This window comes from Gopherus flavomarginatus, chromosome 5, assembly GCF_025201925.1.
Source record: "Gopherus flavomarginatus isolate rGopFla2 chromosome 5, rGopFla2.mat.asm, whole genome shotgun sequence".
In the NCBI taxonomy this organism is placed as follows: Eukaryota; Metazoa; Chordata; order Testudines; family Testudinidae; genus Gopherus; species Gopherus flavomarginatus.
Window position 1 is genome coordinate 42250406 of NC_066621.1, and position 19422 is coordinate 42269827.

At 46.2% G+C, this 19422-nt stretch overlaps 1 protein-coding gene across 1 annotated transcript; it reads right to left on the reverse strand.

Moving 5' to 3' along the window:
- Positions 1–8236: 8236 nt before the first annotated feature.
- Positions 8237–15036, reverse strand: LOC127051090 (dispanin subfamily A member 2b-like). Its single transcript, XM_050952977.1, has 2 exons — positions 14765–15036; positions 8237–8940 (listed from the first exon to the last, which is right to left on the reverse strand). Exons 1-2 carry the CDS (start codon positions 14981–14983, stop codon positions 8731–8733), a joined length of 429 nt encoding a protein of 142 aa, XP_050808934.1. The 5' UTR covers positions 14984–15036; the 3' UTR covers positions 8237–8730.
- Between the last annotated feature and the right edge of the window lie 4386 nt (positions 15037–19422).

Genomic DNA, 19422 nt, shown 5'->3' on the forward strand with positions numbered 1-19422 from the left:
AAAGTGAGTTAAAGGTCATTAAACGTCACAGAAAGCCTATAATTATAAAAACTGGTGGGAAAAGGTGCCAAAAGGAGACAGCCAGACTGAACTAGTTCAAAGGAAAAGGCCTAGGGATGTAATTCAAGGACAGTGCTAAGATCACACCTGGGAAACAAGAGGAGTGTGGAACTGGAAATCAATGCCCCAATATTGGCAGGTCAGACATCCGACTGAACTGGTGGATAGAATGAGGGGTTGGGTGATCCCACCAACCACACCCCTTTGGGGTCCTCCCAATGAGACTAGGGGGAGGGGCATTGAGTAGAGGTGAAGCGAGCACACTCGCTGATTGAACAAAGGGGAAGGTGCGGGGTTCATCAAGATGGCTGCCACGCCCAACATTTCCTGGTTCCCAGCCTGACACCCTTGTTCCAGTCTCATCATCATTCTGAGTCGTTCTGACCAGAGCAGGCCAGAGATAAGGGACCCAGCTGACACCACCACCTCCATGGATTTTGGCTAAATCCCATCCCCCACCTGGGTGTGAGACTTTGTCTTCCTCCTTCCTCCCACATGTCCTTTTCCTTCCCAACCGTATGTCTTCTCTTGCCAATCCCTCTCCTTTTTCCTTCTGTCTAATGGAAGTCTGGCTTAGCTGGCCAAGATGACCTATTGACAACATTGCTGTAAGCCTGGCATCAGAAAAAGGCCACTAAATGCAGTACCCTGAACAGCTGGTTAAGGTAGAAGTTTGCCAAGTCTCAGAGAGGCTACTGAGACCACGTGCTCTGTTTTTCTAGCAGTGAGGTTGCAAGTGAAATATCAACACCAGCAACAGGAGCTGCATTTTCTACTATCATTGCTGTTCTTCTCTTTCCCCTTGTGTGGGTCTTGTTTTGTCGTGAAGCAAACAGGATCTGACACCAGCCCACCTCAGCTAACTCTCTCGCTCCCCCCACACACACACGACGGCTATTACCACTGTTCTAAAAGAATGTCAGATGAGGGCTGAGGAGAGGGTTGGGGGGGTCCAGAAGACTCTCTCCTGCTAAAGGGAACAAGGGATGTTAGGATGAAAGCCTTATTTAATGCTTTACATTTTAACTGTTTGTCCTTTTGCTGCATTGTCAATAAAGCATTAAAAGACTGTTTAAGTGTGCAGACATGGTGCCAAGCCGGCTGTGGTCTCTGCCAAACCACAAACCTTGTGTTGAGTTAAGACAACTGCGGCTGTGTTAACACCTTAGGGACCCTATGTTCCACCTAAGTTATTACAGTCAAGGGGCTGAGTCCTGTGGAGCTACAAGAGAGAGAAGTCAGAGGGTAGATTCATAGATTCATAGATTCTAGGGTCAGAAGGGACCAATGTGATCATCTAGTTCGACCCCCTGCACAAAGCAGGCCACAGAACCCTACCCATCCACTTCTGTAACAAACCCCTAACCTATGCCTGAGTTATTGAAGTCTTCAAATTGTGGTCTGAAGACCTCAAGCTGCAGAGAATCCACCAGCAAGTGACCCATGCCATACACTGCAGGGGAAGGCGAAAAACCTCCAGGGCCTCTGCCAATCTGCCCTGGAGGAAAATTCCTTCCCGACCCCAAATATGGCGATCAGCTAAACCCTGAGCATGTGGGCAAGACTCACCAGCCAGCACTCAGGAAAGAATTCTCTGCAGTAACTCAGATCCCATCCCATCCAACATCCCATCACCAACCACTGGGCATACTTATCTGGCGATAATCAAAAGATCAGTTGCCAAAATTAGGCTCTCCCATCATACCATCCCTTCCATAAACTTATCAAGCTTAATCTTAAAGCCAGATATGTCTTTTGCCCCCACTACTCCCCTTGGAAGGCTGTTCCAGAACTTCACTCCTCTAATGGTTAGAAACCTTCATCTAATTTCAAGTCTAAACTTCCTAGTGTCCAGTTTACACCCATTTGTTCTTGTGTCTACACTGGTACTAAGGTTAAATAATTCCTCTCCCTCCCTAATATTAATCCCTCTGATATATTTATAAAGAGCAAGCATATCCCCCCTCAGCCTTCTTTTGGCTAGACTAAACAAGCCAAGCTCTTTGAGTCTCCTTTCATATGACAGGTTTTCCATTCCTCGGATCATCCTAATAGCCCGTCTCTGAACCTGTTCCAGTTTGAATTCATCCTTCTTAAACATGGGAGACCAGAACTGCACATAGTATTCCAGGTGGGGTCTCACCAGCGCCTTATATAACGGTACTAACACCTCCTTATCTTTGCTGGAAATACCTCGCCTAATGCATCCTAAAACCGCATTAGTTTTTTTAACAGCCATATCACATTGGCGGCTCATAGTCATCCTGTGATCTACCAATACCCCAAGGTCCTTCTCCTCCTCTGTTGCTTCCAACTGATGAGTCTCCAATCTAAATCTAAAGTTCTTATTATTAATCCCTAAGTGCATGACCTTGCATTTTTCACTATTAAATTTCATCCTATTACTATTACTCCAGTTTACAAGGTCGTCCAGATCTTCCTGTATGATATCCCAGTCCTTCTCGGTGTTAGCAATACCCCCCAGCTTCGTGTCATCAACGAACTTTATTAGCACATTCCCGCTTTTTGTGCCAAGCTCGGTAATAAAAAGGTTAAATAAGATTGGTCCCAGAACCGATCCTTGAGGAACTCCACTAGTAACCTCCTTCCAGCCTGACAGTTCATCCTTCAGTATGACCCGTTGTAGTCTCCCCTTAAAGGAGAGGGATTGGGATTGTGATGCCCCCCAGGGATACCCAGCATTGTGAGTGAGGTGACCATATATCCCATTTGTACCAGAACAGCCCCTTTAAGCCCTACTCCAGCAATCCCCATGTTTTTAGCAAAAGTGGGTATTTGTCCTGTTTGCTCTTGCCAACTGATCAAATGCTTACTTTTGTCAAGAAAGTAGAGTGCGGATGAACGTGCTGAGGGTAGTGGGGGCAAGTGGCAATGCCAGCCCTGTGCAGGGGGGGGAAGGAAGGGCTCACACAAGCAACAATGCCTGCCTCAGCCTCGCATGCAAGAGGCAAGCACAGCTTGGACAAGCAGCGGCCCTAGCCCCAACTTGTGGTGGGGGAGCAGGGCTCAGGCAAGCCCTGCATGAGGAGGAGGGGGCCGAGGGCTAGCTCCATGTGATGTCCCGTTTTTCTGTTGAGAAATATGGTCACCCTAGTTGTGAGGCAACTCACCACCACCTGTCCTTAGCATGAGAAAATCTTGTCTGTGCATCAGCTCCCGGACACCACAAGTATGACCTGCCAGGCTGCCACAGACCTCAAGCTCTCTGTGCAGGCTACCAATAGACACACACCAACCCCCGCATCTTCAGAGTGCTCCCTGCAATGCCCGGGCCCTTCACGGCACACACACAGAAATATGAGGGTTGCCATCCCCCAGGGGACCGTACACACCAGCATAAATTATTCAACTCAGGATCTCCTCCGCTTAATACCACAGCACTGAAATACGTGGGGAGTGAAAATAAGATGACATTTATTAAAGATCAGAGGTTCAAGTGGGTAGTGAGTAAGGACAATGGAAATAGAATGGTTACATGTAAAACAGAACTATTACAGGCCTCCTAGAGTCTAAACTAAACAGGCTGAACCCATGACCTGCTCTACACTACGTGTTTATACCAAATTTAGCAGAGTTAAACTGATTTAACCCTGCACCCGTCCACACAATGAAGTCCTTTATATCGATATAAAGGGCTCTTAAAACCGATTTCTGTACTCCTCGCCGACGAGGTGAGTAGCACTGAAATCGGTATTGCCATGTCGGATTAGGGTTAGTGTGGACACAATTCGACGGGCGGTATTCCACAGTGCACCATTGTGACCGCTCTGGAAAGCCATCTGAACTAGGATGCACTGGCCAGGTAGACCGGAAAAGCCCCGCAAACTTTTGAATTTCATTTCCTGTTTGCCCAGTGTGGAGAGCTCACCAGCACAGGTGACCACACAGAGCTCATCAGCACAGGTAACAATGCAGTCTCCTGAGAATCGAAAAAGAGCTCCAGCATGGACCGCACGGGAGGTACTGGATCTGATCGCTGTATGGGGAGAGGATTCCATGCTAACAGAACTCTGTTTCAAAAGACAAAATGAAAAAACATTTGAAAAAATTTCCAAGGCCATGATGCAGAGAGGCCACACCAGGGACTCAGTACAGTGCCGTGTGACAGTTAAGGAGCTCAGACAAGCCTATCAGAAAACCAAAGAGGCAAACGGAAGGTCCAGGGCAGGGCCGAAAACATGCCGCTTCTACGCTGAGCTGCACGCAATTCTAGGGGGTGTCCGCCACCAGCACCCCACACTGTCCGTGGATTCCGAGGTGGGGGTGGTAATCTCAACCATGGCTGAGGATTCTGCGGACGGGGAAGATGAGGAGGAGGAAGAGGAGGACGAGCTTCCAGAGAGCACACAGCACTCCATTCTCCCCAACAGCCAGGAGCTTTTTCTCACCCTGACGGAATTACCCTCCCAGTCCTCCCAAACCACTATCCCACACAATGAAGCCATGGAAGGGACCTCTGGTGAGTGTACCTTTGTAAATATAAAACATGGTTTAAAAGCAAGCATTTTTTAATGATTAATTTGCCCTGAGGACTTGGGATGCATTCACAGCCAGTACAGTTATTGGAAAAGTCTGTTAACATGTCTGGGGATGGAGCGGAAATCCTCCAGGGACATCTCCATGAAGCTCTCCTGGAGGTACTCCAAAAGCCTTTGCAGAAGGTTTCTGGGCAGGGCAGCCTTATTCCATCCTCCATGGTAGGACACTTGACCACGCCATGCATGTAGCAAGTAATCTGGTATCATTGCATGACAAAGCCTAGCTGCATATGGTCCTGAGGGTGTTTAGCAGTGATCTTCCATGATATGAGCCACGTGGTGGGGGGAGGGGTAAAGTGATCATTTCAGAGAATTGGATGGGGGGGTGGTTTCTGCTGCTGCATGTTAACAGGAAAGAAGCAGCACTGAACGGGCTTTGCTTGGTATTTGGGAAAGGAGGGCACTGTGTATATGAAGGCTGCAGAAGTTGAAAGACAATGGCTTACCATGGCCACATGCAAGCTGAATTCTGCTGCCCGGACTTTTGTCTGTGAGATCTCTAACACCAGAGCTGCAGGCACTCAATATTAAGATGTAAAATGCGACCTTGTAGTGAAATCACATGTTCTATGTAAGGTGAATAATGTTGTTCACCGTGAAAGAGAATAAGCATTGTTCTGTAAAATGTATCTTTTTAAATACTTCTCTCCCTTTTTCCCCACCCTCCTGCAGCTGCAAATTTTTCAAGCCTCCATCCCGAAGGCTATCTCAGATAAGGCGGCAGAAAAAGAAGACGCAAGACAAAATGTTCTCAGAAATCATAGAAGTGACCAGCAATGAAGGAGCTCATCTGAATGAGTGGAAGGACGTGGTATCAAATTACAGGAAAGATGCCAGTGAACGTGAGGAAAGGAGGGATGCTCGCAATGAGAGGTGGCGCCAGGAAGATCAGAGGTGTAGGCAGGAAGATATGCGGTGGCGGGATGCAACACTGGAGCTGCTGCGTGATCAAACTGACATCCTCTGACATCTGGTGGAGCTTCAGGAACAGCAGCAGGATCACAGAGTGCCACTGCAGCCCCTGTGTAACCACCCTCACCCCTCACCATGTTCCATATCCTCCTCACCCAGATGTGTAAGAACGCATGGGGGGAGGCTCTGTGCACCCGCCCACTCCACCCCCGTGGACAGCCCAACCAAAAGGCTATCATTATTTTAAAAAATTTTTAGTGGCCTTTTCCTTCCCTCCTATCCTCCTCCCAAACCCCACCCGGGCTACCTTGTTAGTTCTCTCCCTCTTTTTATAATGAATTAATAAAGAATACATGATTTTTAAATGATAGTGACTTTATTTCCTTAAGCAAGCTGTGATCGAAGGGGGAGGGTGGGTTGCTTACAGGGAATGAGTCTATCAAGGGGGGGGGGCGGGGTTCATCAAGGAGAAACAAACACAGTCACACATACCCTGGCCCGTGATGAAACTTGTTTTCAAAGCTTCTCCGATGCGCACCGCTTTCTGGTGTGCTCTTCTAATTGCCCTGGTGTCTGGCTGTGTGCAATCAGTGGCCAGGTGATTTGCCTCAGCCTCCCACCCCATCATAAAGGTCTCCCCCTTACTCTCACAGAGATTGTTATTGCTGCTTGCTGTGTGCTTCACAAAGGGTACATTGGTTTGGCTGAGGTCTGAGCAAGTCAGTAATGTGCACCAGCGCACCGTTAAACAGCCAAATGCACATTCTATCACCATTCTGCACTTGCTCAGCCTCTAGTTGAACAAATCCTGACTACTGTCCAGGCTGCCTGCGTATGGCTTCATGAGCCATGGCATCAAGGGGTAGGCTGGTCCCCCAGGATAACTACAGGCATTTCAACATCCCCAACTGTTATTTTCTGGTTTGGGAAGTAAATCCCTCGCTGCAGTTGTTTAAACAGAGTAGTGTTCCTGAAGACGTGAGCGTCATGAACCATTCCCAGCCATTCCATGTGGATGTTGGTGAAATGATCCACCAGTGCTTGCAGCAACATTGAAAAGTACCCCTTGCGGTTTATGTACTGGGTGCCCTGGTGCCAAGATAGGGATATGGATTCCATCTATCGCCCCACCACAGTTAGGGAATCCCATTGCAGCAAAGCCATCCACTATGACCAGCACATTTCCCAGAGTCACTACCTTTCGTAGCAGCAGCTTAGTGATTACCTTGGCTACTTGCATCACAGCAGCCCCCACATTAGATTTGCCCACTCCAAATTGATTCCCGACCTACTAGTAGTTGTCTGGCGTTGCAAGCTTCCAGAGGGCTATTGTCACTCGCTTCTCAACTGTGAGGGCTGCTCTCATCTTGGTATTCTGGCGTTTCAGGGCAGGGGAAAGTAAGTCACAAAGTCCCATGAAAGTGCCCTTACGCATGCGAAAGTTTTGCAGCCACCGGGAATCATCCCAAACCTGCAGAACTATGCGGTCCCACCAGTCTGTGCTTGTTTCCCGGGCCCAAAATCAGCGTTCAATGGCTAGAACCTGCCCCATTACCATCAGGATCTCCAAAGCGCGGAGATTTGAGAGAATTCTGTGTCCATGTCCTCATCACTCTCGTCACCGCGCTGCCGTAGCCGCCTCCTCCTCACCTGGTTTTGCAGGTCCCAGTTCAGCATAGACTGCACGATAATGCATGAGGTGTTTACAACGTCCATGATTGCTGCCTTGAGCTGAGCAGGGTCCATGCATACTGTGCTATGGTGTTTGCACAGTTCACCCAGGAAAAAAGGCACGAAATGGTTGTCTGCTGCTTTCACGGAGGGAGGGGTGAGGCTGTACCCAGAACCACCCGCGACAATGTTTTTTGCCCCATCAGGCACTGGGATCTCAACCCAGAATTCCAAGGGGCGGGGGAAACTGTGGGAACTATGGGATAGCTATGGGATAGCTACCCATAGTGCAATGCTCCGGAAATCAACACTAGCCTCAGTACATGGATGCACACCGCCAAATTAATGTGCTTAGTGTGGCCGCGTGCACTCGACTTTATACAATCTGTTTTTAAAAAACGGTTTCTGTAAAATTGGAATAATCCCGTAGTGTAGACATACTCCCTGTCTCCAGTAGTTATACTCACCTAAAGCAAACTCCCAGCTTCTCCAACTGGCATGGTGAGGATCCCTCTTTCATGAGGCAAAAGCGCTGTCCTTTGGCTCCCCTGGGAAAGGGGAAAAAAAGCCTCCCACAATCCCCTATGTAAAATTTCTCTTAGGGACCTCAGGATTTTCTGCAGGCGCACACAGACTTCTAAGGTCTGTATGTTCCTGTGTGTCAGTGGGGATCTACCTCTGGTGTTTGGCTCTCTGTCTCATGGGATCTGACAGATATGGGGCCCTTATGAGAAAAGTAGAAAGTTTTCTTGCTCCTCTGGAGTTTAAGGTCTCCAGGAGGAAAGATGTGGGGCTGGCACCAAGCAGGGCTTATGCACCAAGTCCTCTGCAGGACTCTGTTGGTTTCCTCTTCCATGTTCCCCACATCCATGCTGCTCCCAAGATCAGCATTAATAGGAGCACTGGTGTTCCCAAGAGCCAGGTGCTACCAGATTAAAAATGGATTGTTGACCCTGGGATGGAGAGTTTGGGGACCAGGATCTGTCAGGTCCTGAAGGAACTCAACTGCCTCTTTTGAAAAGAAGAATAAACCATTTAGAAGAGGAAAAAAACTTTTATTTGAAAATAGTCCCTGCACATTTCTGCCAAGAAGAGCTCTACAAAAATAATTCTCTAAAGCGAAAATTCTGAATAATCATAAGAACAATGCTGACCCTCCCTAACAACTGCAGGATCTCAGAGGGCTTTGAAAGCAAGACATTCTGCTTTTGGGGTGGGGGAAACAGCAATGTTAGAAACTCCCCCTCCCTCATCTCTATAGTGATCCCTCCATCCTGTTAAGGTAGGATTTGGCTGGTGGCACTTTGGAAGGAGGATCCACCAGCCAGTCTCAGCAAAAGGGTGGTGGCTGAAAGCGGGGGTGGGCGGTGGAGTGTAAATCTCCACATCGCAAAGAGAGTTGCTGGGTTCCAGTTACATCAGGAGAGTGCTGCCATTGACAATTTAAACAGCAGAACAAAGCAAGCAGAGCTGAGTAAGGGAAGCTTGGGGAGAAGTCATCCAGCTGGAGAGAATCCGGAGGGGTGATTTAGTTGCCATAGTTAAAGCGGTAGTTGATCCTGTTTTGGTTCCCCTGTTGAGCTACGTGTAAGCCAGCCACAGCTCCTGTTGCCACGAGGATGATGATCAGAACCACTGTCAAGAGGCTCAGTACCAGGACCGTGATGTTCAGGCACTTGGCAGTCTTGCCATAGCTTCCTGCTCCATCAGTGTCACCCAGAACTTTACGATCTCTGGCCTGGGGGGAAGAAGGGGAAGTAATAAGGGTAAAAAGTGAAATGTTTGGGGCACTAAGGCCTGCTTCTCAGGGTGGCTGAGCACTTGCGGCTCTCAAGACTTTGGTGGAAGGCCTGAGTGCTCATCAACTCTCAATATCCAGCTCCAACTAGCCAGTGCTGCTGTCAAGCAGAGGCTTGGGGGGTGGGAGGGGAATGAACAGAGTGATTCCCAACACTTTGCACATTTGAGACCTCCCCACTCTGTGACTTTAGCTTCCTCTTGGGCCTATGGAACTGCCTCTCACTCTCTCTGCAACCTCACCCATGTGGCCCACTGCCTTGACAGCCCCTCGGTTGAAATCCTCCTCCCCACACGTTCTCATCTCCACTCACCTTGATTTCCAGCAACTCCTCTGTGGCATCCCTTAGCCCCACCCCTCAAGATACCAACACGTGTGGAACCACCCTACCTGCCTGCTCACATGCACCCCCCCACCCAAGAAGCACACGTGGATCTTCCATGCCCTCAGAACTGCCCTCTCTTTCCAGATTAAGTTCCAAGTTGGCCTCCTTGTTTAAGTCTCCCCATAGATTTGCTGTAGCCAATTTCGCCAGCTGTCTTGCTCCCTCTCATCCTGCCCACTGCTTTCAGTCTTCTAGCAGCTTGTCTTTCACCTTGCAGAGAGATAAGGTGGGTGAGGTAATTCCTTTTATTGGGCCAACGTCTGTTGCCAAAAGAGACAAGGTTGTACATTCCACTAACTTCTGTTGGCCCATTAAAAGACATGACCTCCCCCACCTTACCTTGTCTCCTTTATATCCAGGGACCAACACAGCTACACCACCACATTTACACACAGTATGGACATTTTCAGTAGGGAGAGACTATATGGCTGAATTACCCATTTATTCACTACTGTATATTATGTTTTTATCCCATTGTTTAATTTATTCCATGGAGCGCCTGGACATGCACAGTTGTCCAGGAGGGCAGAATTCAGACACAGAAGTCCAGTGACATGTTAATTGCGCTGCCCAGGAGAACCAGCAGAGCACCAGCGCTGCCAGGCAAAAACAGGCAGCCAGTAAATTCACAGATGGGACCATGATGAGAATATAGTCCAGCTTCCTGCAGCACGGAGAATTTCACTCAACAATCCCTGCATTTAACCAATAACTTGTGGTTGACATAGACTATTTCCCAGGCTCTCAGAACTGCATTCTTTCCATTATTGGGGATTTATCCATTTGGGACACGATTCCAGAATAAGGTCGTGTGTGACTTTAAAGCATTATAGCTATAGTGGAATAGCTCCCTTTGTGGACGCTCTTATTTCAGAATACCGCAATCCTGGATTCATAGTGTAAGAAATGTGTAAGAGACAGTGTGGTGTTTGTAAAATTAAATTTTCCTAGGAGTGCATACTTAGTAGAAGGTAAGGTATATTATGTGTGGCTAGTGAGCAGGTAGAGTCTGAGAATAAAGAAGAATCTTTACAGTTTAAAGCACCAAAAATGTAGCTCAACTGGTCAGTTCTAATGGGACATGAATGCCACCACTTTATATACATTGCTATAGAAAGCGTCACTGTGTAGCCAGGCCAACACCTTCTGCATGCACAGGTCCTACCAGTTAAGAGAAGTACTCCACTGCTTCCCGCCTCCTCTTTGGACTCCAAATAAAATAAATGTAATTTTACATCTGGGCTATACAAGACTTTAAAAACATTCAAGACTGGTGAAAGACATGATGACTAATTGTCTTGTGGTGTGTGTGTGGGGCGGGGGTGGTGAGGAGAGAAAGGACTCCTGCAATCTTCTATGGTTGAGCTGACTACTGCTGTCAAAACTAAGGCCAACTGTGCTTCTGAATGGGAACATCCATACATGAGTCTCTGGCAGTGTAACTTGTGTGCACTAATGTCACACTTTTAGCATCACACCATGCAGACATGCCCTTATTAGTAAAAGGAAGCAACTAAGGGAAATTGAGGTAAGAAAAAGGCCTCTTAATTCCTTTAGTTTAAAATGCTTTAACTGGTTTTCCCATGACACTTATGCAAACAGGGGGTTGCAGACGTTTAGATACCTCCCCAAAGTGCAGCAGAACAAAATATGCAGCATGCCTAAAAGATGGATTGAAATTAAAATAAGCAATTAGAAGTATAAACAATTCAGTTGAAAAGTCAACATTTAAGTATGCAACAAACAAAGTAACAGATGTGCAAAGTGTGCGCTTCAGGCTTTGCAGGACAGGGGGTTACATACAGAAAAAAGGATTTTTTTAATATATTTGCAATTACAAAGGATGGGAGGTGGGGCGGAAAAAATCACTTTACCTGAAGTCCAAAATGGTACTGGATCCTATAGCAAAGTACAACCATTTTAGGGATATGGATTCCTTGGGAAAGGTAACAGCTTAATATTAAGCTAGGGCAGCCTAAGTGGCAGCTGAAAGCAAGGTTAGCCTGCAACAGAAAGCATCCGGCTGCCAAGGGCACCTGAAAATTTGGGGCACCCTTGGGTCTTAGAGTCCACCCTTCTGCTCTTCCTATCCCTGTTCTGACCCTTCCTGCAGGCTCCCACACCTAGCTGCTGCAGCCTGGTGAGTCTTCCTCTAGAGGGGATTTCGGCCTTGTCTACACTGCCAAGTTGTTGCCAAAACTTCAAAACTTTGGTCTTTCACAGGTACTTAACCCCCCCGCCCCCCCCGTGAAAGAAAAAAGTTGTGCTGACACAAGTGGCAGCGTGAACGTGACTTTGCCAGCAGGAGTGCTATCCTTCCAACAAAGCTATTGCCGTTCACAGGACTGGAAACAGTTTATCGTAAAAAGTGCAGACAAAGTGCGTTTACCCACGTTGACTTTTAGTGACAAGGCTAAAAGCTGCTTTGTGTAGATAAGCCCCTAGTAACTTAAAAGTGAAAAGCCTCCAGCCTTCTAGACCTATTAGAACAACACTGAAACTGTTAGACATTCAAGGGGTAATGAAGCCATTTAACAGGCATTTGCCAACCCCAAGTGTATACTGCCAGTTTCTGCCTTTACTGACAAAAAGAGGTGTGCATGACTGTAATATTTACTCAGAACATGTTAGGGCTAGTCTACACTGGCAACATCGCTTTAACGTGGCTTTCCACCTCCACGAGGGGCGCAGCTCCCAGCGTTGGTGCACTGTCTACACTGGCACTTTGAGCACAGCAAGTTTCAGCGCTGTAACAGGTGCTTTCCTCACGCGCCTGAGCGAGAAAGTTGCAGCTCCCTAAAGTGTAGACAAGCCCTTAGTCTGCAGGATCTTAGTTTAAAATTTGCTCTAAAAATATTTCATTAGTGTGTTGCTGAAGATTATAAAAATCACATCTCTAAAAAAATCCGAGCGCAGATTTTTAGATGCACAAACTGAGTATTCATCATTAGCCTTAAGTGTTTGGATTTTCAGACATACAGTTTTTTTTAAATAAATCCTTCAAAAGACCACCCTTATCTAAAATACACATTTTAAATTACTATAGTACAACAAACTTGCTCCTCAAGTCTTCCTGTCCATCCCTTTCTCCCTTCACCTCCCTGCTGAAGAGAGCCCTTAAAGGGACAACATTCCTTTCCTTCCAGATAGCTGGACAAATGAGTTTCCCTCTCTTTACTCTATCTGATGAACTAGTTTTAAGAGAACCCTCCAGCAAAATCAGTACCTTAGTAAGATATAAAATCCTTTATTATGCCTAAAATCTTTGGAAACATATTTTTTAAAGTTGGTGGAATTTCATAAACATGTGTATTGTTATGGAGATCACACACAGTAAATTAGTGTTCCCTTTTTCTAAAAGCAACGAACATTGCTATCAACACACTGAACCTCTGTGACTGATTAATTTAAAATAATGAGTTTGTTTCAGTGACTTAAATATGTAGTAATCTGGAATGATTACTTTATGAAGATTTAAGAGTACATTTAAAATATAAAATCATCTTAGAAATACTGTTTTTACATTTTCTTAATCAGAAGAGCTGCATCATGTATTCCATAATATTTAGTGTTGTAGTCAGCAGGACGGCTGATTTGCCCTTACTACAAAGTTCTTGCAAATAAATCTCTGATAAACTTCAAGGTATAATCAAAAAACCTGTGACTGACATTTTTTATTCCCAAATGTAGTGCTTTTAATTAGGTACCTTCTGCGTGTCCAGTCTTAACCATCTGGCATGCAGCAGAAAACATACTTCATTTTTTTTAGTCTTTTTGTTCTGTTTTTTTTTAATGTCATTTGCTTCATTTGGGTTCAGGGATATGGCTGGAAGCAAGTGAGCAGGGAGGGGGACGGAAGAGAGGAGGGAGGCAGTGGGAGAGGGCGGGGCCTGGGCAAAGGATGGGCATAGCCAGGGGCGGAGCAAGGGTGAGAAGAGGTGAGCTAGTATCCCAGCCTCTCCAAGTGCAGCTTCACTCACCACCCATAACAGCAAGTAAAAGCGGGACCACACGTGCTGTAGTCTGTTTGGGCAGGGGCCGTATTCATGGAGCCGAATGCGCTGGTGGCACGCATTCTGCATGAGGGACAGGGTACGGGATCTCTGCAGGGAACTGTGACTCTCTCTCTCTCTCTCTCTCTCTCTCTCTCTCTCTGAGCCTGGGCTGCTGTCAGGCATAGGGGCACCAGTTTAATAATACCGTGTAGGGCCCCATAAATCCTAAGAACGGCCCCAACAGAAAAGCACATTAAAAGACCCAAAACATAGTCTTTTTTAATTTAATCAAGTTTAGGTGCATAACTCATGATTTTTGCATTCTTGGCTGTCAATTTATCCTGAGGTTCTAGGTGTAAACAAGTTACAGTAGACGTTTGCCTTGGAGAAGGATTTTTCTGCAAGGTAACACAGGCCTTTAGAGCCTGAATTTTAAAAATACTGCAGCAACTAGTGGGATTTTCAGATGCATGTGAGTGCTTTCAATCTTTAAGAAAATCTGGCTGGTAGTGGTGACCCCTTTTCCAAGTACTAGGGTGCTGGATAATGGTAAAACAACAGTTGACAAAGGCAATCCCCATTGGAGGATCAAAGGAAACTGAAGACGTTTTTATACCAATCCCAGGAATCAGCCTTGAAGTTATAGGACCCCAGAATGAACTTGCGTTATAAAACAAATCGGCATTAAAGACTGTAAGATTGCAAAACAAACAGGAAATGTTCCACTAGAAGCGCTGTGCAATGTGATTGCTGAAGCTACTAGCAACCGTTCATATTTTCAAAGCTGATTTGCTATTAAAAATACAAGTTAAATAGCACAGTGACATCCCTCTGCACAATGTCACCAGAGGGAAATGACCAAGTGCCAACAATAATTCAAAAAAAGGGCATTTTAAAACCAAATAATGGAAAGGAGTGAAATTATATTCCCAGCGGATTACATGAAAGGGAGTCCAGTTCAGAGACTCAGAACCTTGGATCAGACAACTTGGCAAACTGCTGTGAGGCTTTCTGCAGACACACAGCTGATAAAGGGTTACTTTTAACACTGCTACTAGGCATGGCAATCATAAGTTTTTGGGTGGGGGTGCAGGGGGATGCATGTGAAATATTTCTCTGATCCAAGTCTCCTTTGGCCGCTCCATCCATGATTTCAGAGAGGGAAGAGCAGCCTTACCCAGAAGTGCCTGCCGAAGTGGGCGCCCAGTTGTCCTGTCCTGCCAGTCTGCCCCGCAAGCCCTGTTTCCACAACTCCCGCAGCTGGTTAACTGGGGTCACTTCCACCCCCTCCCTGGGCCGGGCACCTGTCACTCGCAGGCAGTGTCCCAAGTCGTGGTGCCTGCCCCGGAGCTGGTCCCGCTCCCCCTCCTCCGGCCGGGCTCACCTTGAAGGAGAAGACCAGAGCCGTGAAGCCAAGGCAGCAGACGTTGCAGAAGATGGTGTTGAAGAGCGACCAGAGCACGAAGTCGCGGGGCGGCTGCTGCACGGGGAAGCCCTGCACGGGACCGGTGTAGGTGTAGGTGGAGTACGGGGGAGCCGAGGCGCCCGACCCCACCTTGCCGCCGTCGCGGGGCTGCAGGTCGATGCTCACGCTGGAGTCCATGGCGCGGCGCTGCCCCCCGAACAGCTCTGCGCGATCCCCACCCGGGGGGCTCCAGATATGCCGCTCGGGGCGGGGCCCGGGGGGCGGAGCTCGGTCGCCAAAGGACTGAAGGGGGCAGGGCTCGCGGGGGGCCCGGCGGGGCGGTAACAACTGGGAATCGAAAGTTACAGGTTCCGGAGAGGCATAAGCAAGGGGTAGGGGGAACTTTAGGGTACAAGGTGGGGGAGGGCAGGATGGGTACAAATGAGTAATTTGTTTAAAACAATCCATAACATAGGATTTTTAGTGAGAGACTTTAAATTGGATTTTTTGTGATTTAAATCAGATTTTATTAATAAAATCCTTTTTGAGGAAAAAACTGATCTCAGGATCGTTTTAATTAAGGGGACATGATAGCAGTTTTCAGGTATCTAAAAGGGTGTCATCAGGAGGAGGGAGAAAACTTGTTCACCTTAGCCTCCAATGATAGAACAAGAAGCAATGGGCTTAAACTGCAGCAAGAGAGATTTAGGTTGGACATTAGGAAAAAGTTCCTAACTGTCAGGGTAGTTAAACACTGGAATAGATTGCCTAGGGAGGTTGTGGAATCTCCATCTCTGGAGATATTTAAGAGTAGGTTAGATAAATGTCTATTAGGGGTGGTCTGGACAGGATTTGGTCCTGCCATGAGGGCAGGGGACGGGACTCGATGACCTCTCGTGGTCCCTTCCAGTCCTAGAGTCTATGAGTCTATGAGTCTATAAGATATTGTTGTGGAAAAGAGCACCACCCAGTTGATTTGGATCAGACAGCCTGTCATAGCATTCTTTCTCAGATCTGAACCTTAGAGTTCAGAAAATGAGATACTAGCACCTGAATCCTCTAAGCTTAATTACCAGCTTAGATCTCATAGCACTGCCACCACCCAAAAATATAGTGTTTTGGGGCACTCTGACTTCCCCAACCTGCCCTGGGGACCCCCAGAACCCAGATCCCATGGGTTCTTAAAACAAGGAGAAATAAACCATTCCCCCACCTTTCCCCCTCCCAGAATTTCCCTCCCTGGGCTATCCTGAGAGATACTGATCCATCCTCTTAAATCACCATACAGAGAAGCATCTCCCTTCCCTTCCACAAAGAGGCAAACAGATTCAAGGAAAACAGAGAGATTCTATCTCTCCCCCTCCCGTCTCCCCCCCTACCCGTCCTGGTGAGTATCCCAATCCCCTGGAATAACACAAGGGAAACAAGGGGAAAAAATCAATCAGGTTCTCTAAGAAAAGAAATCTTTTAATAAAAGAAAGGAAAAAGTAAAGAATTATCTCTGTAACTTCAAGATGTAAATATTACAGGGTCTTATAGCTTACAGACACCAGAAAGAGACTTTCCCCCCAGTACCAATACAAATCAAAATATTCCCAGCAACTACACATATAAAAGTTAACCAGCCAGATTCCCAATTGCAAATAGAGTAAAAACAATCAAAAAGCCTAAACCGCCTGTTTTTACTTACGATATGAAAAGAAACTTAGAGAGCCTGTAGTAATGTCTGGTCTCTCTCAGACCTTCCAAGAGAAGAAAACACAACAAACAAAGAACACACACAAAAGCTTCCCTCTGCCCAAATTTAAAAGTATCTTGTCTTCTGATTGGTCTTCTGGTCAGGTGTTCCTTTCCCTGCTTGTAACCCTTTACAGGTACAAGAGACATTAACCCTTACCAATCTGTTTATGACACAGCCTGAGGCACCTTTATTGATAAAACAAAATTACAAGTATGCATACAGGGAAAGACAGCTAATCTCATGCAAGAGGTAAGCTGCTCTGCCCTTTACAATTTTCACCAAGCTTATAAAGGTTAAAACCGCAAAACGTCATATTGATTACACAAGTTATTTGTTCTTTTCTGGTAAATTAATATTGCAAATCAGCAAGCTATTTTAACATATATCATGCATTTGGGCAGTGATTGAGCTGGTCACTCTATAATAGAGCAAGATATTTCCACACTTATCATGCGTTTTGGCAGTGGGTGAGCTGATCATTCTGTAACTCCACCTTGCAGTTACAGTAAGCAGGCAATATTTGCTGCACTATACTTGCCTAAAACTGAACTGGCACTCAAGTGACCCCTTGTCCCCCCTCCTAGTTCCTCTTTTGTCAGTGTTCCATACCCCGCTTGCTCATATCTAGTTTCTCCACACCCAGTGCATACCCAGTGCCACAGTATGCGGATGAACAAGTTTCTTTGAGAACTAAAACCATGGCTTTTATTTTGCATTTATTTAGCTTGCATGGCCTGTAAACTAATAAAGCTAAAAGCATATAATTGTTGCAATATTATATGTTAAAATCACAGATGCTTATATCAATGGCAGGGCCCTGCAGCAGTGACAGATAGATTACTACTTCAATCATGGCCCTGGTACAGTATTCAACCAGTGACAGCAACCTCCAAAAGGCTTTGGTGGCAAGACAAGATCCCATATAAACAGTTACCCCATTTCTTCATACGTTAATGCTTAGTATGCTAATAAGCCCATATGCAGGCCTAGGGATCCAGACAAACAAAACTGGTTTTATTTAGCATTTATTTAGTTAGAGCCCACAGCCTACACACAGGGGCCTGCAAAACAATTGCAAAGTTCATTTAACTATAATATAATAGCAAAGCTTATTTAAAAAGGCGGGGGGGGGGGTACATTCCCTATCAGATACCGTCTAGCTCAAAGATATCGCCTCATGGAGTAGAGATTCTAGCTTATAATTCTATGGTATGAGACAATGTATTCAGGTAATGTTTAAAAAAAGTTTCGTATGTGTTCATGGATTAGGGACCCAATCTTTTGAGGTTCCAGGGGCTTCTGTATAGATTATTTACATTAATCTTTCTATCTACCCAAATGAGACTCACTGCTCAGCCAGATACCATCAGAGATGCTTAGTTTTGCAGGTCTCAAACTGTGGATTTGCATCTGCAGAGGAAACATACTTGTTAACACCAAAAATGTTTTAAAATAAAAAATAGAGAGAGGTGAGAAATAACAGACTTCAACCCTGTTGTCCCGCTGCAAATTTGTGTACACAGAGTAAATCCTTTACCTCTCTCTAAAAGTGCAAAGTTTCAGAAAGTTCAATGAATAGAAGATTGTTGAGGGTGGAATAGATCTGGACAAGGAGAAGTCTGGAGATAAATGTGAGAAGAGCGGGACAGGCAGTAGAAACAAAAGTAAAACTGTTTGAGCAGCATATTCCGGAAGTCTTGAGGACTTTCTGAGTGTAGTCTTCATTGATTTGAAATGTACCATGCCATTCCTGTAATGGCAGCAGGCAGCAGTTTCGGAATAAGAACCATTCAAGAAATATATGTTTGCTGATGATGTTTTAAAGAAAGTCACACAAGTGAACACATAGAATCATAGAGTATTAGGGTTCGAAGAGACCTCAGGAGGTCATCTAGTCCAACCCCTTGCTCAAAGCAGGATCAACACCAACTAAATCATCCCAGCCAGGGCTTTGTCAAGCCGGGCCTTCAAAACCTCTAAGGATGGTGTCAGGGTTCCCTCCCCACTCTGAACTTTAGGGTACAGATATGGTGACCCGCATGAAGACCCCCTAATCTTATTTCTACCATTTTAGGTTAAAAACTCCCTTATTCCTTGGATTAAGTAATGCTGCCACCACCAAGAGATTTAAACAAACCTTTAGGGATGGCCACTTGGAGCCCTACCTTCCCCAAATATCCCCTCAAACCCCTACACCTCTTTTCCTGGGCAGGCCTGAGAATAATCCTCCAAGCCCCTACACTCCCTTTCCTGGGCAGGCTTGAGAATAATATCCTCAAAAATTGGTACAGGTGAGCACAGATACAAACCCTTGGATCTTAAAATGATGAAAGTATCTTGTCCTCTTATTGATCCTTTTGATCATGTGCCAGTTAGGTTACCTGAGTTTCTTAACCCTTTACAGGTAAAAGGATTTTGTGCCTCTGGCCAGGAGGGATTTTATAGTACTGTATACAGGAAGGTTGTTACCCTTCCCTTTATATTTATGACAGCTGGAGATTCCACCACCTCCCTAGGTAACCCATTCCAAAGCTTCACCACCCTCCTAGTGAAATAGTGTTTCCTAATATCTAGCCTAGACCTCCCCCACTACAACTTTAGACCATTGCTTCTTGTTCTGTCATCTGCCACCACTGAGAACAGCCTAGCTCCACCCCCTTTGGAACCCCACTTCAGGTAGCTGAAGGCTGCTATTAAATTCCCTCTCACTCTTCTCTTCTGCAGACTAAATAATCCCAGTTCCCTCAGCCACTCCTCATAAGTCATGTGCCCGAGCCCCCCAATCATTTTTGTTGCCCTCCACTGGACTCTCCAATTTGTCCACATCCCTTCTGTAGTGGGGGGGACCAAAACTGGACACAATACTTCAGGTGTGGCCTCACCAGTGCCGAAGAGA

What these genes read in the sequence shown, in the direction of transcription:
- LOC127051090 (XM_050952977.1), bottom strand. Translation starts at nt 14,983, where the DNA reads ATGGACTCCAGCGTGAGCATCGACCTGCAGCCCCGCGACGGCGGCAAG. An exon ending in CTCTGGTCTTCTCCTTCAAG is followed by an intron (nt 8,941 to 14,764) that starts GTGAGCCCGGCC and finishes TCTTCCCCCCAG; the next exon opens with GCCAGAGATCGTAAAGTTCT.